General features: G+C 34.8%; 2 protein-coding genes across 8 annotated transcripts; both read left to right on the top strand.

Moving 5' to 3' along the window:
* The first annotated feature begins 105 nt into the window (after positions 1–105).
* LOC130718123 (uncharacterized) lies at positions 106–9,617 on the top strand. Of its 7 annotated transcripts, none has more exons than XM_057568597.1 (16): positions 106–257; positions 659–955; positions 1,790–1,918; positions 2,041–2,081; positions 2,247–2,337; positions 2,921–3,873; positions 5,330–5,455; positions 5,732–5,804; positions 6,096–6,141; positions 7,226–7,328; positions 7,717–7,782; positions 7,963–8,040; positions 8,125–8,297; positions 8,480–8,526; positions 8,695–8,947; positions 9,027–9,617. In XM_057568597.1, the coding sequence occupies exons 5-16, from the start codon at positions 2,257–2,259 to the stop codon at positions 9,341–9,343; spliced, it is 2,316 nt and encodes a 771-aa protein (XP_057424580.1). In that variant the 5' UTR covers positions 106–257; positions 659–955; positions 1,790–1,918; positions 2,041–2,081; positions 2,247–2,256; the 3' UTR covers positions 9,344–9,617. The 7 variants fall into 7 exon arrangements, with proteins under 7 accessions (XP_057424580.1, XP_057424585.1, XP_057424584.1 ...); XM_057568602.1 differs by having other exon boundaries at positions 117–257; positions 612–955; positions 7,226–7,298; positions 7,984–8,040; XM_057568601.1 differs by having other exon boundaries at positions 117–257; positions 612–955; positions 7,226–7,298.
* A 1,211-nt stretch (positions 9,618–10,828) lies between these two features.
* LOC130717742 (cysteine proteinase 15A-like) lies at positions 10,829–14,050 on the top strand. Its single transcript, XM_057568089.1, has 4 exons — positions 10,829–11,417; positions 12,246–12,365; positions 12,640–12,883; positions 13,541–14,050. The coding sequence occupies exons 1-4, from the start codon at positions 10,956–10,958 to the stop codon at positions 13,861–13,863; spliced, it is 1,149 nt and encodes a 382-aa protein (XP_057424072.1). The 5' UTR covers positions 10,829–10,955; the 3' UTR covers positions 13,864–14,050.
* Positions 14,051–23,713: the final 9,663 nt, after the last annotated feature.

Raw genomic sequence — 23,713 nt, 5'->3', positions numbered from 1 at the left:
TTTTTATTAAAAATGAAGTTTAACATTTCATTTTTATTTAAGAATATTTATATCATTTTGTTTCTTTTCACTTTGTTTCCTACCAAACAAGTTAAAGTATTTGATTTGTATTATTTTTCTTTCTTTCTCCGTTCCTGGTTTTCTCTTGAACCAAAGAACACCTCCGTCACTGTGGCAGTTGCTGAAGAAGCAGCTTGGCATGTTCAGAGCTTCAATTGGAGCTTCTTGTTCACCGGTCTTGCCCCACTCCACTCCAGGTACCAAAATGCCGCAAATTTCCCAATTTCGTCTTTTGGGTCCACAAATTAGTTTGTTTAATGTTGAATAATGTCTGTGAGGGATGGATTTCTATCTACATTTTTAATTCAAGTTCCAATTTCTTTCCTCATTGCCACCCACTTGTTCGCAATGCAAGCACAAATTATTGCTAAAACTGCCACTTGATGTTTGATTTAAATTGAGAAAGATTAAGCGGTCCATATAAAATTGAAGATAATTGCTAATCAATTATGAATATGTGTTTGGATTTTCCCGTGGACATACAAGAAATCCAACCTCCAAAATCATCTGCTAATAAACTGCTTACTAATAAACTGTGTAAATTGGTTTAGGTTTGAATCTCACTTGTTCTAACATTTGAAATTCATATGCAAAGAAGACGAATGGACGATGCGAATGACAACGTATGTATTGCTGAGCTATTTGACTTAAAAGGGAAGAAGAAATGCAAAACGAGGAAGGAAAAGAAAACCAAAACCGCTGGTGCGGGTTCTACCAGCAATGGCGGTGGTGTTAGCATTGACAGTGGAGCTAGGATTTCTATGTTTGATTACTCGGTTGACAACTTCTTTCGAGATATGGAAACCATTGCCAGACTCTGCAAGGAAGAAGAGCGCCACATTGATCTTGACCAAAGTGAGATCAAAAGAATGTCTTCCTCTGTCACTTTCTTAAGGTATGAGCAAATAGTTTGATGTGCTTGAGCAAAGCGATCTCGATTATTAATGATGAATGTGTATTTGCTATTGATGTTTGACATAGCGGAAACTCTGCATATTAGAGTATACTACTCGTGTTAAGTAAAGCTACTGATTGTAGCTGAGTTAGTGTGTTAGTTATGCTTGCTTAGCTGTCAAGCTTAGCTGGCATAACAGAATTAAGAGTTAGTTGTTAGAGTTTGTTAGAATTGTTAGCTTGTTCATCAAGCTTTATATTCTTCTATAAGTACTGAACTATGGTCTATTGTATCACTACCTTTGAAATGAATGAGAATTAGATTTACAGAGTTCTGAGTTTTCAACACTGCAACACTATTTAGGATTGAAAACTAGGCTATATATATCATGTCACTTTTTGATTTTATTAGTATCGAAGGACGACATTTGCTCTGATATTCTTAGGGGCTATTTCACAATTGGTTTGGGAGAATTGAAGATGAATTAGTCACATAAATTCAGAACTTTTCTTTTTGACAAGTTTTAACTTTAAGTTGGTTTTGTTAAATTTGTTTAAGATAAGTTCATTAAAGAAACATAGCATGAATGCTCATTATTGGATGAGTTAGTATTTCCTACCATTATTTCTTATGCAATAATCTGTTGAATGAGGGAGAAATAGAGAATGAAAAGGAGCAATAAAAGTATAGGAAATATAACAAAGTGATTTTCTTTAAGAACTATATCACATTCATGAGATTTAAAAACTGGCCCCTGTATACTTGACATCTTGTCTTATGATGTTCCCAAACAACCCCTTAATGTCTTGTTCTTGTTGAGTGTTAAATGCGCAGAGAATGGAGAGATTTTATGTACCCATCGAGAACCATTAGATTTTCTCACGGCCTTGGGAGCTATGAGGGAAAAGATGTCAGTGCCATAAATTTTATTTACCTCAATTTTCATCATCCACTGTTCCTCAGGTACAAGTAGTTTGACATTGTATTTTTCTATATTTGTTTCCCAGGCTATTCTTGGCAATGTAAAATTCCTTTAAATTTAATTATTAATGAGTAGATTTTCTACACATTGTCATGATATGCAGAAGGAGGAGCAACATGGGGATGCCGAATCTCAGGATTCCAGGTATGGCTAAGATAATTGCCTTTTGTGTTGGTTTATTCAATGACATTGCAATTGAGTTATAGTCCATGGTTGTATTATTTATGTAATACTTCTTTTTGAACTTACTGATAATCTAAGGTATTTTATGTTTAATTTGGCTAAACCCATCAAGTCTTGTTGGAGCAGAGACTTTGTGATGAATGTTGGAGGCTCCGTATGGGCATTAGATTGGTGTCCTCAGATACATGAAGAGCCTGATTGTTCAGTTAAATGTGAGGTACTTGGGTTTCTCTACGCCCTTTAGACATTTATTGAAACTCACTATTAGTTTTTTTTTGTTGAATGTTGTTTGGGAAGTCCTTGAAGCTTGAATGCTATCTAAATGGCGAATTATGTCTCTCATGGTCCTGAATCTGATGTCTCACTTGTTAAGGGAAATTGCGTACTTGAAAAGTTTCATGGTTAGCTAAGGTTGGAAAGTTAAGGGTTTTAGCCTTCCAGGGTTGATGGTTAAGAACAACAGTTCAAGTGGTTGAACTAGGCTTTGAAAATATCAGAGCTTTATACTTTATAGTAAAGATTTTGACTAAGTCTCACAAAACATAGGACACCCGACCATGACGCCATATCAGCTCAATTAAGAACACTATTTGAAAGTTTTGTAATGTTCTACATTATACCTACTCTAAATATACATGTTTGGAATGATATTATGGCCGTTTTGTGCTTGTTTGTCTGCACTTATATGTAGTAAAATGATATAGTAAGCTTTTCTCTTCAGACATGGAAGTAGGAAATATATGCCTTTTCTTATGTGAACCATGTGCATCAAATGACCTTTTTTCTAATATTTGTTTTAGTTTGTTGCTGTTGCTACTCATCCGCCTGGCTCTTCTTATCACAAGATGGGCGACTCACTTGTTGGTAGAGGTGTCGTACAAATATGGTGTCTTCTAAATATTAGGGAGCACAATGAGGATACATCTTCTGTCACGGAGAAGAGAAAAGTCAGACCAAAAAAAGATGGAAGCACAAAGGACAAATCATCACAAATAAAGAGGCCTAGAGGAAGACCTAGAAAGAATTCAACAGTAATAGTAGTGGATGATACAAATTGTGAGACTCAGCACATCCTATCTCTTGAAGTTCAATTTGCAGGAAAGTGTATTGAGTTTTCTGCTCCAGATGGAAATCTTGAAAACAGTGAAGAAATGTTGCCTACTACACACAAGCGAAGAAGAGGACCTAAAAAAAACAATGCCACCAATGAAAAACCAGCACCTATGAAGAGGCCTAGAGGAAGGCCTAAAAAGAATTCAACAGAAGTAACAGCAAGTGATTCAAATTGTAAGGACCAATTTGTACCTCTTGCTGTTCAGTTTCCAGAAGATTTAGCTGAATTTAATTCTCCGATTGTGGCTTATGGCAATTGCAATGACCATGCTGCACAACAATGTTCTCATACTAATCAAAAGCATGCCAAGAAAGCTGATTTTGCACATGATTCAAAAGCTCTCAGTAGGTTGAACATTAATCATATGGAGGGCAGATACAACGAAGGTATGAGTCAACCACTATTGATACAGTGTGAGAATGAGACAAACTATCAACTGTGTTCTAGCTCTGAATTGGAACCTCCAGCAGCCACTTGTTCTGTTCCTGATATAACTTTGCCAAGAGTTGTGTCATGCTTAGCTCATAATGGAAAGGTAGCATGGGATGTGAAATGGCGGCCTCTTAATATTTCCGAACCATTATGCAAGTACCGGATGGGCTATCTTGCTGTCTTGTTGGGCAATGGATCTCTGGAAGTGTAAGTTGTCTTGAACCTCATTTTCCATTTCTTATTGGTGTTCTTTGTGATACTTCAATGATTTATTTCTCGTTTTGTTGATTTTATTGATATGTTGCCATTAACTATAATCTTTATTGGATTTGAGGTTGTTAGAATATAATATAAAACCATTCATGTGGCCCTTACCCAACAGCTTAAGCTTTTGGGCTAATTGGTTATTTGACATGGCATCATAGCTCTATGGCCAAGCGGTCTAGAGTTCAATCCTTGCTGCCCCCAATTCTTCTAATAAAAAGTTGAATTTCAGCACATGGTAGGTGGGCTTGTACATTGTTCACGCTTCAAGCCCATAGGGCTTTTGCGTGAGGGGGGTATCTTAGAATATAAAATAAAACCATTCATGTGGCCCTTACCCAATAGCTTACGCTTTTGGGATAATTGGTATGACAAGGTACGTGAAATTCGGACATTTTTAGTATACTATATACAATTCTAATTATTATAGTATAATACTTTCATAATGCCCTCTTATGAAAAATTTGAAGGAAACATAATGGACAAAGGACAATTACTGCAAAAGAGAATTAGGCTTGACAGTTGGTACAGTCTGAATGAAATATGTATGGCTAAGATAATGGAGCATAATTAATGTTTTTCCAGGTAAAACATAATAATAAAATAAAAATAAAAAAAAGGTAATGTAGTTAAGGTAGCAAGTTACTCATTGGCATAATCTAGTTGTTATCCAGGTATCTTGTTGTATCTTAAGTTACATAGTTTATTCTAAAAGCTGGAGTAAAATTGCATCAGTAATTAAATAAATTGTTCCAATAGGTATTGCATTTTTTATTTGTCTAATTTAGTCTAGTTTTCCTGTGTGTGTAAAATGAAAACACTTAACAACATATATCCAAAAGAAAAAAAGGTTGAAAGAATTTATGGTCTTTAGTCATAATTGGCTGTAGCACAAAAATCTGATTGACAAAAGAATGTTTCAATCTAACAATATTGTCAGGAGAAAATTTTGTTACAGAAATAAGATGACTGTAAGGGATTGGCAGTAGTCTATGTGGGCTTCTACTTCTATTATTGTTTGCAATTTTCTTCAAAGGATGATAAGAGCTCACAAGTCACAAACCAGAATTGAAGCATACTATGGAGAGTGGAATGGACAAGATAGAATCTATCATGGCTGAATGATAAATGAACAGAAAAAGGAGAGAAATCTTTCCTCCAAGGGTTTCTCTTTCTACCACAGAGCCACTGCTCTGTATATAAAAAAATACAAATACAAATATTTGGTTGAGTTGCTGAAATCTGGAGCTTTATTCTGGGCGCACTAAAAAGTGGATTTAGATTTTGAGTTTGCTTCGTTATACTTATTCAGGTGGGAGGTTCCAACTTTTAGTTCTGGGCGCACTAAACGGTAGATTCAGATTTTGAGGTTGGTTCATTATACTTATCATCATTGCAGGTGGGAGGTTCCTCTTCCTCATGTATTGAGAGCAATTTATGTGCAGAGAGAGGGCATTGATCCACGTTTTATAAAACTGAATCCGGTGTTCAAATGCTCAACGTTGAAGCGTGGTGGCCTACAAAGGTATTTTTCCTCCTTCATGCTCGGGTTGATGCTAAACCCATCTACTTTGTCTTAAACGCTCTGATACTATGTCCTACCCTAACTATTCCAAAGTTAAGATGTTGTGCGAAGACAGTTGGGTAGTTTTATATTATATTTCTAATAGACATGTTGGCCTCTACCGGTCAAATTCATGCATCTAGAGAATGTTATTGAATGTACACGATTCTTTTTTAATTTATGATTTTTTTTATTCTTACTATATGGTTTATTTTAAGCTATTGTTTTATCATTCAGCATTCCACTGACCGTGGAGTGGTCAGTTACGTCCCCTCATGAATATTTACTAGCTGGCTGCCATGATGGAACGGTATAATTTTCACTATATATTCAATTTCTGTGCTTTGCCTTTTCCAAAGTGAAAGTTACCTTGCAATAATAATTTGAAATATTTGTGCATGATGTTTCGTACTTTCATTGAGAGGGAAAAGTGTGACAATATATTTTTCTTAATTTTTCCCGGTACCTTTCTGTAATAATTGTGTATTTAAATTGATTATGTTTCTCACTTTCGTTATTCTGTTGAAGTATTTGTATGTTGTCATCTGAAATCATTTTGAAAATTATATTTCACTACTAATATAATTTGCTTTATACTTAGGTTGCTTTGTGGAAATTCTCTGCAAATTCTTCATCGAAATGTGATGGTAATGTTGTTGTTACTTGACGTATTATTGTGTTTACCTGTTGTTAGGGAAAGGAGATGTGTTCTGATATAAATTTACTAGAAATTGGAATTAATTTTTTCTGATTACTATTTCTGAATAATAGCCATGTATAAACATATTCAGATAATATATTGATTAATCCCTATTGCATTTCCCCTAAATTAAAGTTATATTACAAACATACAAATGGTGGTGAAAAATAAATTATGAAACAACAACAACAAAGCAGCTTCTGTGCTTGACTTGGAAATTATATTCTATTGATTGCTCCTTTATGTAACTAAGTTTCCAACCAAGAAGTTGATTTCCTATCTATAACTGAAGATGCATAATCAGCACGTGTATAAATTTCCATAAATAAATTTTCTTTTCAACTTGTAAGTGCCTCACTCTTGGTTCATTCATGAATTGGCTAACAACACTAACTATATATGCCACTTCCTAGGTTTGGTCTCGTATGTGAGCAAGATATGTCAATTTTCTCAATAACATTTGATATTGAGCTTTGTCAATTTCAGGACTTTCTTCATCCATCCCAATCATGTGATTATGTTCTATAGATAAAACTCTAGTCTTATAACCCAAATTTCTAGTCTCTTTAAGGAGACCAACAATGTATTTCTTTTGGTAAATGAAAAACCTTGTTAGCACTTAGCATGGTAGTCAAAATCACAATTCAAAATTCCTAATCGTGTGAGTATGCAATTTGTGCACTGTTTGCCGATTTTGATAGTAGGCAAAACCACTTTCTTGCTAAACCTTTCTGTTATCACGATTTTAGTCGTGAAATTGCGATTTCACGATTTCACCACACTCTGTTTCAGTAATACCCTAACCTTAAATATAAGAACCAGCTGCTTCATAGACATCCTAATGATTACTATTATTTCTAATCAATAATCATGTACAAAAGTATTTACATAACATTAGAACAAATCCCTATTGACACTTACCTAAATTAAATTTATGTTATAAATGTACGTATCTGCACTAAATAAATCAGGAAACATAATGATCATTCTCAACACTAGATATACTTATTGACTCAAATGTTTATCTGCAGATACAAAGCCTGTGCTTTGTTTTGGTGGGGATGCAGTTCCTATTAGAACAGTTTCCTGGGCGCCTTTTGGAGGGTTAGTAGTAATTGAACCTTCTCAGCCAAGGCATGTCAAATGAGTGCATTGAATATAATACTGCTATTATATCTTTTTAATATTGAAATTCTGTGTAGATTGCAAAGAAATCTTATCTATGTTTATGACTTTCACGTCTCAGTCTTCTCTCATTCATTGTTAAATAAAAATGAATTTAACAGATACTCCAGCTACAACCTAATCAAATCAAGTCTTCCAGATAATTCATGGAACTTGTTTCTTTATTATGTGCCGCGTGCTTCTTTTCTATTCATGAAAGATTGTTTGAAGAAACAAGGCATTAGTTTATGACACAGGAAAATATTAAATTTTGAATTTATCTGTATTTACATCATTTTTCCATCTTGTGACCTTCATAATACTGAATGGGATGTATTGTTTTGTTATAATATTTCAGTTATCCAGAGAGTTCTAACATAATAGTAACAGCAGGGCATGAAGGCCTTAAGTTTTGGGACCTACGGTAAGTAATAGCTTACCTGTGAAATGTGGATTGCTATTGATGGTACCTAATATTGTTTGGCTGTGCTGTTAAAATATAAAAGACTTTTTCTACCTAAATGCCCAGTTTTGTATGTTTATGTGTCAATTAGCTTTGATTAGAAAGGACAAACATTTCCTTGTTTACACTGATTTTCTGTAGTAATCCATTTCGTCCTTTGAGGTACTTCCATCCTGCGCCAAGAATCATATACAGTCTGAACTGGCTATCAAAGCCAAGGTAATGCATTATTTATCTATAACAAATCCTGTCTAAGCTCATCATTAAAGTTAACCCAGAGTTAATTTATTTATACTTTTGTAGTTGTATCATTATGTCGTTTGATGATGGAACAATGAGAACCATTAGCTTGGTGAAGGCTGCAAATGAACTACCTTTTACAGGAACAACATACAATGGAAAAAAGCAACCTTGGTTGCACAGTTCTTCATATTCATCTTTTGCCATTTGGAGCGTTCATGTGTCACCTATAACAGGTATACTTCTTTATATGCATCAATTTTTTAGGAATAATTTAGGCATAGAAAAACCTATTTGATCTTAACTGGCAAAAAGTAACCGTGAGTTTTCTCAGAAAACAAGCGATATAGTAATAATAAAATAGTTGCTGTTAATTTTCTCTATATCATAATGAGCTAACTAAATGATATTTTTTCAGGTATGGTTGCATATTGCTGTGCAGATGGTACTGCTATTCGTTTCCAGGTAATTCTATGGAAAAAGGACGTACAGTACCGATAGTATTCTTCAAATTTGTAATTAAACTTTTCAAAGTTGTACTGCATCCTTGGTTAAAATTTCATAGGTATGAATTTTAACCACTGCCCCCCACCACATAAAACTCTAATTATGAGCTTTGTTTGATGTACCCAGCTTACTACAAAAGCAGTGGAGACAGATCATCCAGACAATCGAGTTCCATACTTTCTTTGTGGGTCGTTATCTGAAGAGGAATCAACTCTCATTGTCAACACTCCAGTATCAAACACTCGTTTCTCATTGAGGAAGCCACGTGAAAAGGGTCGGCACGCTCAATCTTTCAAAGAGTTACTATCCAAGGCCAATTTAAGCAAAAGTGTGAATAATCCAATGGCAAAAGCTATTAATTCTGATTGCCGTACTTTAGGTTAGCCTTGATAATTACGATGTGATAATAATATGATTGATTGTGGAAGAATATTGATGAAGCTTTCAATTTGTTGCAGCCCTCTATGATGGTGACAATTTGAGTTTGGAATCTGGATATGAGGAAGCATTATTGTCTTCCAGGGAGCAGCCCAAGAGACAGAAATCGAAAAGGCCAGTAGAAAGCACAGCTCACGTTTGCACTGATGGTGAGAAGTCAGATTTTGGAGGTGAACCTGAAGTGTTTCCTCCCAAAATGGTGGCATTGCATAGAGTGAGATGGAACATGAACAAGGGTAGTGAGAGATGGTTGTGCTTTGGAGGAGCTAGTGATCTTTTACGTTGCCAAGAGATTGAGCTCTCTCATATTGATAAGAAATGGGCCTTGAAGAGATGATGACAGCTTTTTATCCCCATGTTTTTTCTCCCTTTTCTTGTATTCCCTTTTATTTAAAAACTAATACCTTATTTTCATTTTGTTTTTTGTGTTTCACATATTTGTATAGGACATTGTGAAATTATTTTTTTATTGTTTTCATTGTTTCTTACATAAGTATTTGAAAATAGGAAATGAAAAAATCATAATATATAGGCTCTTCATATTTTAGAACAAACAAACTGCCACACAAATATCTATTCGACTATCTTCCTGCACTGTGGTCTTTGGGTAATTTTGATTCTTATGATCTCGTTGGTGATCACTGATCATGATCATAGAAAGAGAATTTTCTCTAAATATAGTTATTGTACAACTATTTTATGATTATTTGCTTCTTGCACAGATTATACATGAAATAAGGAGCCTATTTCAATGTCACTTTTTGGTTTTCAGCCTTCACACCATAGTATTTTTTTTTAATAATGACAATATGTGAACGAGAAAAGAGATAAGTTGCTTGCTGATGCTCCCTTCTATAAATTGACTACAATATTTAAAGATGAGCAATAGTGACAACGTGACAATGAAGGTGGCAAAAAATATCAAGGAAAGGAACTTACAAACGCAACTTAAATAAAGTGTTGTTTTTCAGTTTTGTGGTTAATAATAAAATTGTCAGTCGTGTAAAACAAAACAATGAAGGGAGATCACAAGTTGCAAATGTAAAACGACAATTATAGAAGAACGGGGTGCAAAAGCAACCTCCAAACCACGAAATTGGATCATAAGAATTTCCCTTTGAAGTGATTACAGTACATTTAGCTTTCAAATATTAAACTCACACATATAGGGAAATAAAAAAAATCACACTTATTTCACCTCAAGATACAAATAGAAGAGATCCTGATCTTTCATTATGTTAGAAAAGCATCATAAAGAGATATAACAGGAATATAATCACAACATGAAAAATTAATTTGAAAACTTCAAAATCATAGAAATAATCACAATCAGTTGTGCTAGATATAGTGGATGTTACAATAGGAAATAAAGTAAAAGAAATGTAATTGAGATTAGGGGTGGCAATATGGGTTGGCAGGGCAGAGCAGACTCAACCTGTCATTAATCCGCTAAAATGCGAGTTTGGATAGCTAAATTTAAGATTTGGGTTCAAAGTTTTAACCCAACCCACAAAAAAGTGGGTGAAGCGGGCTGGTCCACCAACTAAACCCATTTTAGTACTCGAAGATGAGTATAAATATTTAAAATGATAATTGAGAAAACACTTTGTGAATCTTATTTGATTTCCCATTTTTTTGGGTTAGCTGAAAAGAACCTTAGACTTACTATTCATTTGATGGAAACATGGCAATAATGAAACCAAAAAAATCCCAAGGTAGGTATTGTCAGTGATGAATGCACTGACAAGTTGCAGAAACGAGAAAACAAGCCTCCATTAATATAAAGGAAACGTGTCCATCTTGCATTAGCTATATCTATTTTATATTAAAAATATCATTTAAAAAATAACAATAAATTAGTACTAATAATAATTCGAAATTCCAATATATCTATACTCTATAGTAGTCCTCTTCATCCATTGTTCACTCGCTCAGTTTTCACTTCCCCAATGGATCATCGGAAACTCTTCGCTATTCTCCTCTTCGCCGCCGTGGCAACCGCCGCGGCAGCCAACCGAATCGACGCCGAGGACCATGACGACGCTCTGATTCGTCAGGTAGTGGACCACGTCCACGACGACCACTTGTTGAACGCGGAGCGCCACTTCACGACGTTCAAGGCGAAGTTCGGGAAGAGCTACGCGACGAGAGAGGAGCATGACTACCGCTTCGGCGTCTTCAAGTCTAACCTCCGGCGGGCGAAGGTGCACGCGAAGCTCGATCCCTCCGCTGAACACGGCGTCACGAAATTCTCCGATCTGACTCCGGCTGAGTTCCGCCGGCAGTTCCTCGGCGTTAAGGCTCTCCGTCTTCCTGCTGACGCTCAGAAGGCTCCCATCCTCCCGACGCGCGACCTCCCTGACGACTTCGATTGGCGCGATAAAGGTGCCGTCACTCCCGTCAAGGACCAGGCACGTAACATACTATTTCTCTATTATTATTGTTATTATTATTCATGGGTGATTGATTATATTTGAAACAGCTTAATATTTTTTTTAGGGGCAGCTTAATATTTGTGAAACTTATCAAAATCAACTTATATGTGTAGATATAAATGTTTATTGATAGGTTGGATGACTCAAAAAAGCTTATGAGCTATTTTCATAAATTTATCTAAATTCTTGTGTAAATAATGTAATGATAATAATTATTATTATTATTTTTATTAATAATGGATGACTATATTTTGGGATATGATTGTGTGAATAGCTTAATATGTTGATTTCGTAACTAATGTAACTTATTGTAATAATCTCAAATAGTTTATACATAGACAGAAGTGACGAAACTAATCATCTAAGTTTATTATGTAAATAAGTTCAGAAAACTTCTGAATATTTCATATTTCATATTTCATATTTTATATATGATCTTTGTAACTTTATCTAAGCACTTGTATAAGTGTTTATACTATAAGCATATGATAAATTCAAATGAACTTGCTCGCTAAGATATGATGTGAATTTTTTTCTTAAGTTAGATTTTCAGTTTATTGTGATTTATTTTGTTGTTTTAATTTCTTAATACATTTTTTTATCTATTATTATGCTCTTTTAATTAGGTAAAAGTAAGGATTAAATTTTCTAAATTTGTACACTTGACCCGTAGAGTATTATTATTATTGATGGTGACTTGATGTTAATTTTCAGTGTCGAATTTTGTTCTTAAGTTTTATGTTTGGGAAGTTTGAATTGGCATGAATGCATGATTAAGTGTTTGGAGTGATTGATGGTGTTCAGGGTGCGTGTGGTTCATGTTGGGCTTTCAGCGCCACTGGAGCATTGGAAGGATCTCACTATCTGACCACTGGTAAGCTAGTGAGCATTAGTGAGCAACAGCTTGTGGATTGTGATCATGTGGTATGTTTCCTACCTTTCCCTCTGTTTTTATTTACCATTTTGAAGTTGCCTTTAGTATTAAACAAGTAATTTCAATCAAGTTGCTGAATATGGTAAGTCACATGATTCCATCATGTTGCTGTGTATGTATATTTAGAAATAGAAAGCTTTGAAAACAATTACTATTTTTCAAATGTAAATTTCTCCCTAACTTGTTTAAATGATGATGATTAGCATGATTTCCCTTGATATCATGATATGTAATGATGAATATTGACGGCTGTGAATCTTTCAGTGTGATCCAGAAGAATATAATTCGTGTGACTCAGGCTGCAATGGTGGGTTGATGAACAATGCATTCGAGTACATACTACAGTCAGGGGGGGTGATGCGAGAAAAGGACTATCCATACACCGGAAGAGATGGCACCTGCAAATTTGACAAGAGTAAAATTGCAGCTTCTGTTGCTAATTTCAGTGTGGTTTCCCTTGATGAAGACCAAATTGCTGCAAATCTAGTGATGAATGGTCCTCTTGCAGGTATGTTCACTGTTAAACAAAAGAATTGACTGTAAGAATTAATTGATAATTTATGATTATAGAATACCGAACTCTGGCTATGTTTGCTGAGGATAGCCGATCCTAAGTTTGGGTAAAGGAGAAACGTTGTGTTAGGATTTCGGCCGCTAACATAAAACTGATCGATGTCTTTAACATAAAAATGATTATAGTACCAAATAAGAATTTGAATAGATTGCATACCTTTTCTAATGTTGATTGCCCATAGAGAAAATGTTCTTATTTGGTCCTTAAAAGATATAAGATCAGTCATTTTAGTCCCTGAAAGGTGAAAATAGGCAAAATAGGTCATGAAAGATGAAAAACGATCAAGTTAACTTAGTTCTTGAAAATAAAAAGGTGATCAATTTTAGCCCCTGAAAACACTAAACTGAATATATTTTCATCTTTCAGAGACTATTGTCTATTTCTGTAGTTGAGTGATGAAATTAACCAATCTTAAATCTCTCATAGACTAAAGTGACTATTCAGTCTACCTCTTACATTGGCTCCCTATCTTGTCCCTTCTCCCTCCACAACGGAATTATAGACATTGTATATCTGTTTTTGCTAAGAACATGACACAGATTGAATGGCAAATTAGAGACAGACTGACTTTTGATCATTTGCTTGGTACAGTTGCTATAAATGCAGTGTATATGCAGACATATGTAGGTGGTGTCTCATGCCCATACATCTGTGGGAAGAATTTAGATCATGGGGTTCTTCTGGTGGGTTATGGTAAAGCCGGATACGCTCCGATTCGGTTCAAGAACAAGGCTTACTGGATCATAAAGAATTCATGGGGAGAGAGCTGGGGAGAGAATGGATATTACAAGATCTGCAGGGGTCGGAATGTATGTGGAGTGGATTCCATGGTCTCAACTGTAGCTGCTGCTCATACATCATCTAGCCATTTAATATACAAGGATGCTTTGTTAATTTGCAGTTATGTCATGTGACATTAAGCTATTGGTGTCTATGTAAATATTAATTATAATCTGCTTGTAAAATTGTCTCCACATAAGATCAGGAAACTGCTATGATCATGTTGTTTATGTAGAAAGTAATTATACATATATGCTTGTTAGTTAGTCCAATGCTGTTATCCAAAGTTATGGGAACTTGGCAACTTATTGATTTGGAAAACTTCAGTGTGAAGTTTTATTAGCATCCATACTTATACAGCATATTTTAAAATAAATAGCTTGTGGATCAACTTATTTTCTCCCGGAATCAATTCTGGAATCCAGAGATTTTTCTCCCACTTACATGACATAACCTGAGACCAGAAATAGAAGATTGACAAGTGTCATTGAAAAATGAAAACACTTGAGAGCTCTAAATGAGCTAGACTGAAAAGGCCGAAGACTTAAAGGCTTATATATGAGGCCTTTAGAAAAGCAATTCTGAAAGGAAAAGATTCATACAACTTTCAGGCCCATCCACAGAGGTTTTGTCTACCGTGGCTCAAAAGTGAACCACGGTGGTACAGTTGAATTGTCACCGAAGTCAGCAGTTGAACATATTATGTAGTAGGTAATTCTATATTTCCAAAGAAAATATTGGACAACTGTGAATGAGCAAAACTAAAAATACCAGAAACTGAAGAAGACAGTAAAAAACAAGGATGTATTTATTAAGTGATGCCATATGTAAAAGGAAAGAGTCAAGTCCTCCAAATAAATCAAAAGAAACAAATAATAGAACAAGTAGCTGCAACAAATGCATTGGTGATATAGCCTTGACCCTGAGCAAGATTTCAATATGACATAACCAAGAAGGCTCAGTCCCTGCCCTTCCTTACTTTCGTGAGCATATCGGTAAGACGTTTTGTACAAGGATAAACAAACATCTTTTCAGGTAATTAATTCTTTTTTGCAAAAGAAATTGCACAAATTAGTTAGTCAAGACTTGAGTCAAGTAATTTTATCCTTCAAATCTGAGCTCTACATAATGAATCCGCTGAAGCACCCCTGTTAGTGAAATTCTTGGCTTATATAAAAAAACCTGAAGTACATGTCAATTAATATATACTTGTGCTCAAGTAAAAGAGACACTAACTAATTATTCAAAAACTTAATTAAGTTATTAAGTAAGGGGTTACCTAAAATTTTAAATTCAATTTTTAAATAATGTGCTTTACCATATAACATTCTTATGAAACTGATTGTTATTTTTAGTCAAACATGCAGGTCTATTAATTCATAACAAATTTTTTGTTATTCTTCTATGTACCGCCAGGGTAAATTTTTTTTTTATACAAATACCCAATTATTTTCCATCACATCGAAAAATAATTTTAATTTAATTTAATTTATTATTTTTTAAAAGTAATTTTAATTTAATTTAAATAAAAGATGAACATAACAACCTATCTAATATGACATAGTATGGTTGAATGTCAATGTGAAATTTCTTTACACTGCAGTGATGGTGATGGTGGATATGCATTAAAGTCTTCTTTTAATTGAAAAAGGAAAAGGGGGAGAAAAGACTTTCTGTGAGTATAATGTATGTGTTACCTTGGTTGAGACACGATGACAAGTTATCGGCTGAGAGGCCAATTATACATAAAGAGAAACCTACATGAAGATACTCTCACAGTCTCACTCTATAAACTCTATATAATCAAAATTCTCATCTACAATCATTTCACTCACATGCAGGGCCATTTCAACTCTTATAAGTTCTAAATGGGACATGGGGTCCATCTCATCACACATAATTAACCACATCAAATTTCGTTTCTCATTTACATAAATCAAAATTACTTCTATAATTTACCTCATGTTTGATCTTGTAAATAAAAAAATAAAAACTCTTGTCCCTTGCACCTATATTTTAAAAGACTGAATTATTAACAGAAAGTTGTAAATACTAAGATAGTATGATTTGTTTAAATGATCATCTTCATCCGTGTTATTTATAATTTTATTTTTGGCCCAAATGCAACATAAAATATATATATAAGTAACAAAGTAACGGATTCAGATTTTACTCTGGTCACGGTTCTCAAGTTTTATCATAAGCAACTCATGTAATTATTTCTTTTTATTTCCACTTAATGTAGAAAGGGAGAATAACTTTTTAATACAAGAGAGAAAAATAATTATTTTTTAATTAAAAAAACACCTAAGAACCAGCTTAACAATCATTGCTTGCAGAAGTAATAGTTGCTTCATTTTAGGCAACAAGCAACTTCACATAAGCTTGCTCCATGGGGGAGAAAAAAGCATTGCTTAGCCTTAAGAACGGGTATAAGAACTAGCATTAGAATGGTAATAAGAATTTGGCTTAATTGCACTTTTGGTCCCCCAACTTTAGCCATCTTGTGAAAATCGTCTCCAAACTTCAAAATTAGCAAAAAACATCCCTGAAGTTTACACCCGGTTGCAAAATTGGTTTTCCGTTACACTTCCGTAAGAAACTAACGTTTTCTGGGTAAAAAAAAATTAAAAATCCAGAAAATTCATAGAGTTTTCATCATCTTCAACAATATTCATCATCAATTCATCATCTTCATTCAAAACCCAGAAAATTCCACAAATAAAAATTATCTCAACCTTTTTTTTGAAATCACATGCTCTAAATCAAAATAATTTTGTTTAACAATATTTAATGCAATTTACATGAAGATGTATGAAATGAACAAGCACAATCATGTTGAAGAGACTTTTTATCCCTTTGTAATTTCTGCTCCTTACTCTTACAAAGCTTGGTTAAACTTTCATCATGTCCTTCTTCCTCAACAAGAACCAAATAACACAAACCAAGCTTCTCTTCATCTTCCATCACCAACACCATTTGATCCTTCTTTCCATAGCCATGACTAACCACTATTCTTCACCTCATGAATCCATCTCCAAATAACCATTTCCTCAACCACACCAAACCAGAACCTACCATTTCAACACTCAAAACAGAACCTCCCACTTCACCATTGAAACAATTCCAACCTGAAGACACCACCTCTTCTCCCTGTCAATCACCACAGCTAGCCATTCCCCAATCACCATAACCAGAAGGAAAAGATGAAAGGAAGAACAAAAACTCCAACATCACACACCACACAGAACCCAAACCACCATGCTATTAAGCCACATCTTAAAAACCCCAAATTTTCCCTATCACACCAATCAGAGAAGAAGATGAAAGAAAACACCCCAACTGTCATAACCATCTCTCGGTCACCTTGGTTCTGATGTCTTCATCGTTTCCCTCTCCCCATCGCCATAGCCAACTCCATTGTCGCCGCAAGGGTCGCCCCAGCGCTCCATGGCATCGTCCTTACCGAGTCTCCATCGCCCCACCTCCTCGAACGTCGCCGCGTGTTCCAGCCGACTCCGTCGTCCCTCTCTCTCTCTATCTCCGTCGTCGTCCCTCTCTCTCTATCTCCGTCACCGTCCCTCTCTCTTTATCTCCGTCGTCGGCTTCTCTCTCGTGTTTTTGAAGATCATGTTTCTGAAGAACCCTGACCCCACCATCACCTGCAACCGATCGCAAGAAAGGCACCGCCGTTGGCAAAGGATCTGGGTTCTTTTCGCGATTTGGGGTTGCTGGGTTTCGGAAGATAAAGAAGAAGATGTGGGAGGAAGATGAATGCGATAAGAGAAGAGGAATGGGTGAGGAGAAGAGGAACGGAGAAGAAGAAGATGAACGCGATTGAGGGACAGAGAGAAGAGGCAAAAGAAGATCAGCAGAGGAGATGGGGAGAGGAGAAGCTGTGATGAACCCTAATCTTCCACTCCCTCTTGCTTACTAGGAAGATGAAGATCTGAAGAGCTTCCACTATTTTTTAATTTTTTCTTCTCAATTTTTATCTTTATTTTTTAATTCATTTTTAACGGGATATTCTGTTAGTTTCTCACAGAAGTGTAACGGAAAACCAATTTTGCAACCAGGTGTAAACTTCAGGGATGGTTTTTGCTAATTTTGAAGTTTGAGGACGATTTTCGTAGAAAGGCCAAAGTTGGGGGACCAAAAGTGCAATTAAGCCTAAGAATTTATACTACCCTCCATTCCATACCATTTAAGCTTATTACACAAAGAGTAAGGTGACAATTATTTGACTAAAATAATCTTATCTAGACTCACTCTTATAGGAATAAGAAATAATTAATACAAGTGTGTACAGAGAAGAATTGTGATTGATGAATATAAAATGTGACATGTGAAAGAAGGTATATATTAATGGAAAAGAATGAGTAAAAAATGCATTGCCTTTATAAGCATCTATTCAATATCTAATTTTTGGATAGTGCGTAGGGATAATGATTTTGTTGTGAGATACTTACCGACCTAATATAAACTCCGAGCCCGAGAAGATTAGCTTCATGGCTCCGGTTGTGTCCGCCGTTAGAATACTTTAGAAAAAGAAAAAATAAACTCTTATAGTACTTCCTCTGTTGCTATATAACTATTAATGGTCACTATTTTGATATTTTTCATGTTCCTATTTATTTGTCATTTTTCATTTCAAGAAAGCATTAATTATGTTTTACCAATAAAACCCTTAATCTATTGTTGATAGAAAAATTGAAAAACCAGAATTAATAAGAGAGGTAAATTGTATATTAGAGAGTTAGATAGTAATTTTTTTTATAGTCAAATGTTAGTTGTTAGTAAATCAGTCATCCTCATGGTTTGAACCATGGATCTTCATCCTTCATCCCACTCAACCCTTATATTCCTAACTCTTACCATTTTGAGCTATCATTCTGGGACTAGTAATTTATCATAAAGATAAATTTCACCTTCAGGGATTGAATTCTAGACCTTCCCACTTAACATTCATATCCCCTAATTCTTACCCTTAAGCTAATTAAACAAGAACATTGAATATTTTTTAATACATGTGTTACAATCTTAAAAGTAATGTTTAGGGAGAATATTAATTAATAAAATAAAGAAATTAGAGTGAGTTTGGGTTTGGGTTATAAATGAAGAGGGTAAAAAGGAAGCGCAAGGCTCGAGAGTAAAACGGATATACTGCAATGGGACACCAACGAATGACTAGGCCCTCAAATAAATTCAAAAGGATCATGATCGCTTCTACTATAACACTTCACCGTAAACCATTTTAGATTAAAACCATTTTTGTTGCTGGTTTACTTTGCTGGGCTTGTTACTCTGTGATGGTTTTGGCAGAGTTTTTCAAATCTTGTTTTGGATTGTTCACTTGGTTTCTCATGTATTATGGGTTGAGTACCCCTTGTACTCTTTTTTAATGCAATTTAATTTACCTAAAATAAAGGTAATAATGTGATTTTTGTTAATTTAATTATTACTCTCTATGTCCTCCTTATGCGTATAAATTGTTAAAGCCTTATGAACCCCCAATGCCATGAAATGATCCATTTTCGTCCCCCACCTGCTCCTCTCAACTAGCCTCGTCGTCGCTATGCTCGATGCCACCTTGCAAACCACCAAGGTTTGAAATCGTCATTGCTGTCTCTTGAATGCTAGGGAAGAAAAAACTCTAGCAAACTCTATTGTAAATACATCAATAGGGAGCCTATGAGACTTATATATCATCTGGAGTACTTTATCATCGTTAATTAGTTCATGACTTCATGTTAATTAAGTCTAATCTTATGATGCTTAGGTCTTCAGCTAAACAAGTTTGTTTACAGGGGTACATCTCATAATTGTATGTTCTTTTTCCAAAAAGGTGACTTTGACCTTCATGTTGCGAAAAGGCACCATAAAAGATCCAGAATATCATTTTCATTTGAACCAGTTGTCCAAATCATAATTATATTGATTCAAGTCTTGGGGCTGCATCTTTAATCCCATAGAGAACTAACAAAAAGAAACAGCCAAAAGTTACTGAAAAGAAGGAACATGCTAATTAACAAGTATGTTTAGGACACTGGTCAATTAAGAAATTACAAATAAAATTTATTTTACTAATAAAATGCAGCTTCCTCTTGTAACAAATAAAAATATAAAATGCAATATTTGTTATTAATGATGTTAATTAATGATCTAATAAAAAAAGCTATGTTAATTAATGTTCTACAAAAAAAAATGATGTTAATAAATGATTAGTCTCCTAAAATGAGCAAGTTTTAATTTTCATCCATCGCGGACATAAAAAACGAAAAAGTGTCCCTCCCACAAGGGAGATAGCCGGTTTTGGTCCTCGCCAGAGTGGTGCCTCCAGCCATCCAATTTGACATGTCACTATGGTGCTTATGTGACAGTGTCATGTGCTTTAATTTTTTTTTGATAGGCAAAATTAATATATTAAATGTGCTTTAATGAGGGATTGAAATCAAATTTTTTTATAATGAGGCGCCAAAATCTAAATACATTAATTAAAAAATAAAAACTCTAAATCTAAAATTCGCAATCAAAATTATTTATCCTTGATCCCCATCTTCCAACAACAAAAACCTTGTTTATTGTTAGTGGAGACTAGGGAGCTCATAGACCGAGAAATAAGACACCAAGAGATATTGACCCCACATCTTAACCCAAAACCTTAAGGCATTAGGTATATGTGTCACATATCTTATAAAGTCTTATCATCACACATACTTAACCAATGTGTGACTCCAACTCACACTTGAGTTTTCAACATATATCAACAATTTTTTAATCAATTCGCCCCAATTCCATTTTCATCGTCTCTTCTTTCTATTCAATCCACCTGCACCTGCAGCCACCACCAATCCATATTTGATTTCTTTTTCCCTTTATCCCACTCTCCACGCCACTGCCACCGCCGCCGCCTCATCACTTTAATCTCCTTAATTTGTGTTTTTGCATTGAAGCTCACCCATCCACTCTCATCATCAAAGTTCTAAGCTTTGGCATTCAAGATCCTAGTATTTAGTACTTCATCAAAAGATCCTTCTGCATCTTCAATTCTTATCATGATCTTCAATGGCGCTAGGCCAAACCTCGTCATTCCATGTCGTCACAACCGCAACTTACCTTCCACAGTGGAGTCAACGAAAATGACACCAATTTTGCCCATGTCTCAATTACTTATTCTTAGTTTTAGTGACGGTTTAACTGCCTTAAAATGAACCAGAGATTAATTTCACATATTTCATTAATGTTAGACTTAAAGTTATGAATTTTTAAGGGGATCAAATCCAATTCACTACTTTTTTAGATTAAAAAAACATATTTATCCCTATAAAAAGTAATATTTTATACTTACTTTTAAATATTCTTGTGATACTAGTAATAACATAAATATTATTCAATATTTAATTTTGAAGAAGACGTTAAAAGTTTAATAAATATACCAAAAAAATGTGTTTTATATTCTTAAGAGTCTCATCAAGTACTAGGGGAAAAACAACACCACTTTTTTTTTTTTTTTGCTACAACAACACCATTTATTTTAAGTGGCAATAAGCTTGATTTAATTTATGTAAATTCTTAGAATTCAGATTTTGTGAGTGAAAAAAATAAACGTGGAGGGAGAATTTTACCCCATAATAGTCGGATCCAACTTGGCTTAAATAGAAGAAAGGCTCCTTTCCGCGTTTTGTCTCTTGAAATGTGAAATGTATTATTCTAATGCACTCTTATTGGAAATGGATGACAAACAAAACACAAACTTATTAGTTGGAGTGTTAATGCAATTTTTCCATAAATTAAATGGAAGGAGTACTTGTACCCAAAGTCACTTTTACTTTTCTTGTTCGATTTAACCCAAATTAAAGTCACTTGAGATTGCGAGAATGTGACATAGTGGACAAGTGCGGCCAAATAATAGTAGTAATAGTTGGTGAATGAAATGATGATTCGGTTTCTCGGGCCCCTAATATTATAATATCAAATGATATAGTTGAAGTAGTGGAATACTACAAAGTTTGGGCTTTGAAGAATAAGATTCCATATCCGTTACACTAATAAGAGTGTGTTATGTCAATTCAAAAACACACATGTAAAATCATGTATAAACAAGATGTTAACTTTGGTCGGCAATATGAGCAAGACTCTACTCATTTGTTTTTTCAGTGTTCTCTTAGATTATGTTTTGCAATTAAGGTTATCAATTTTGAGCGATTACTTAATCTTATGGAGGGGAGATAATCTCGTAACGAAATATGAAAAAAGATTACCTTTGTGCAAAAGAAATATATATAAAAAACCACAATAATATTGAAGACACACTAGCAGCATTAAAGATTAACTAAATCGTCCAACCATAACAATTAAAATCATACATAAAATTGCAAAATATATAAATATGAAATTCATAAGTCATAACAAAAGATCAACACAAGTTCTAATAAACTTAAAACAAGAATAAATAAGTCATTATCTCATATTTTTATTACTTCAACATCATCAAACTCAGCACCGACCACTAGCTAAGAATTATCATCATCACCCATTTCTTCTTCCTCATATGAGATAGACTCTTCCATATTATAATCAAGGACCAAATTCTCAAAGTCCCCTAGAACCAATACAAATAGGGAGGGGGAGAGGTGGGGTCGGGCAAAGAGTTGAGGGTAGAAGCAGATAAGGGTTTGAGATCGAGTGTGAGGACTTTAGATTGTGAGAGTTTGAGAGGGGGGTGATGAGGGCGGCATAAGAGTTGGGGAAGATGCGATGCAACAGTAGTATTTATATCATTTGTGGGTGCGAAAAAGAAGGAAGGCTAGTGATAAAGTAAGCCCTCCGTCTTGTCTTAAAGCTCGACCTTCAAGTCCGTTTGCGACAACAAGAGAGAAAGGTAGGAGTGGGAGGAAGGTGGGAGAGGAAGAGAATTGAGGGCAGGGGCGGGAGCGGGAAGCCAAAAGATAGGTGAGGGTGTGAGAGTGTGAAGGTTTGAAGGGGAGAGTTGAGACTTAATTATAAGAACGATTGAGTGGAGTAAAAGTTAAAGGACGATGCTAACCTCTAGGCCTAGATGAGTTGGATCCACATCACATTAGCGTCGACCAGAGCCTGCGCTAAGTTGCTCGATGAAACTAGCATTGAATGGGAACCGCTGCTAATGAATGACAGTCAGACGCTACTTTTCCTGGTGATATTAATTAACGAAGTCCGATATTAACTGACATTAAGTTAATGTTATAGTTAAGTGAAATATAATGGAATTCAAAATAGTCTCATTGCAGCTTTAATTTGCATGGATTTGGTCGATGCTAAAGAGCAAAAATTAGGAGCCAATGCTAATGTTTGATGCTTAAACAAGTCTTTCTTAGAGTGGATTGGAGGAAAACTAAGTAAAAAATTAAGGTAAATGAATAAAAAGTTTAAAACCCATAATAAATTGTGAAGGAGCTAGAGAGCGCGCACGGGCATCACAACCGTGTCCTTTCTTGTTAATTATCTTGGATTCTTATACTATAGGGTTGCCAATTATTAGTGGTCTTAAGTTACTAATTAATTACATTTGGGGAGGTTCACGTGCTACTGAATCTAACAAACTAGAGTGTTTCATTTGGTTTGTTTTGCTGCTACTCATAGCTAGCTCTACTTAACTAAGTAAGGGCTCGATTATCTATCATTAAGCTCGCCCTTTTACTTTGGACTTAGATGGAACATGTTAATCTCGATCGCTTTCCACAAGTGACAGCTAGCTAATTATCTAGCTGAGCATGAAAGCTATGTTTTCATCTTTATAAATAAAATTGACCAATTCCAAATTCCTTTCACCTTGTGTGTGGTCGGACCATTTACTTCTAGAAATTCGGCGACCAGTAACAAACATCTATATATGGCCAGCTACTAACACTGTAGGCTACTATATTGTGACATCCAGTCTCATTGTCATTGAAATAAAAAATTCATGTGAGTTCGAATATCAGTTGAGTTAACTTAAAACATTTA

The sequence above is a fragment of the Lotus japonicus genome, chromosome 5 (assembly GCF_012489685.1).
Source record: "Lotus japonicus ecotype B-129 chromosome 5, LjGifu_v1.2".
NCBI classification, from domain to species: domain Eukaryota; kingdom Viridiplantae; phylum Streptophyta; class Magnoliopsida; order Fabales; family Fabaceae; genus Lotus; species Lotus japonicus.
The sequence above is the reverse complement of the archived record's forward strand: the minus strand, read 5'-3'. Positions and strand labels throughout refer to the sequence as shown.

Coding starts and splice junctions, on each gene's coding strand:
- LOC130718123 (XM_057568597.1), top strand. CDS start 2,257: ATGAATGTTGGAGGCTCCGTATGGGCATTAGATTGGTGTCCTCAGATA. Junction 5,805..6,095: donor CTGGCTGCCATGATGGAACG/GTATAATTTTCA, acceptor CTTTATACTTAG/GTTGCTTTGTGGAAATTCTC. Junction 6,142..7,225: donor TTCTTCATCGAAATGTGATG/GTAATGTTGTTG, acceptor GTTTATCTGCAG/ATACAAAGCCTGTGCTTTGT.
- LOC130717742 (XM_057568089.1), top strand. CDS start 10,956: ATGGATCATCGGAAACTCTTCGCTATTCTCCTCTTCGCCGCCGTGGCA. Junction 11,418..12,245: donor TCACTCCCGTCAAGGACCAG/GCACGTAACATA, acceptor GATGGTGTTCAG/GGTGCGTGTGGTTCATGTTG. Junction 12,366..12,639: donor TTGTGGATTGTGATCATGTG/GTATGTTTCCTA, acceptor TGAATCTTTCAG/TGTGATCCAGAAGAATATAA.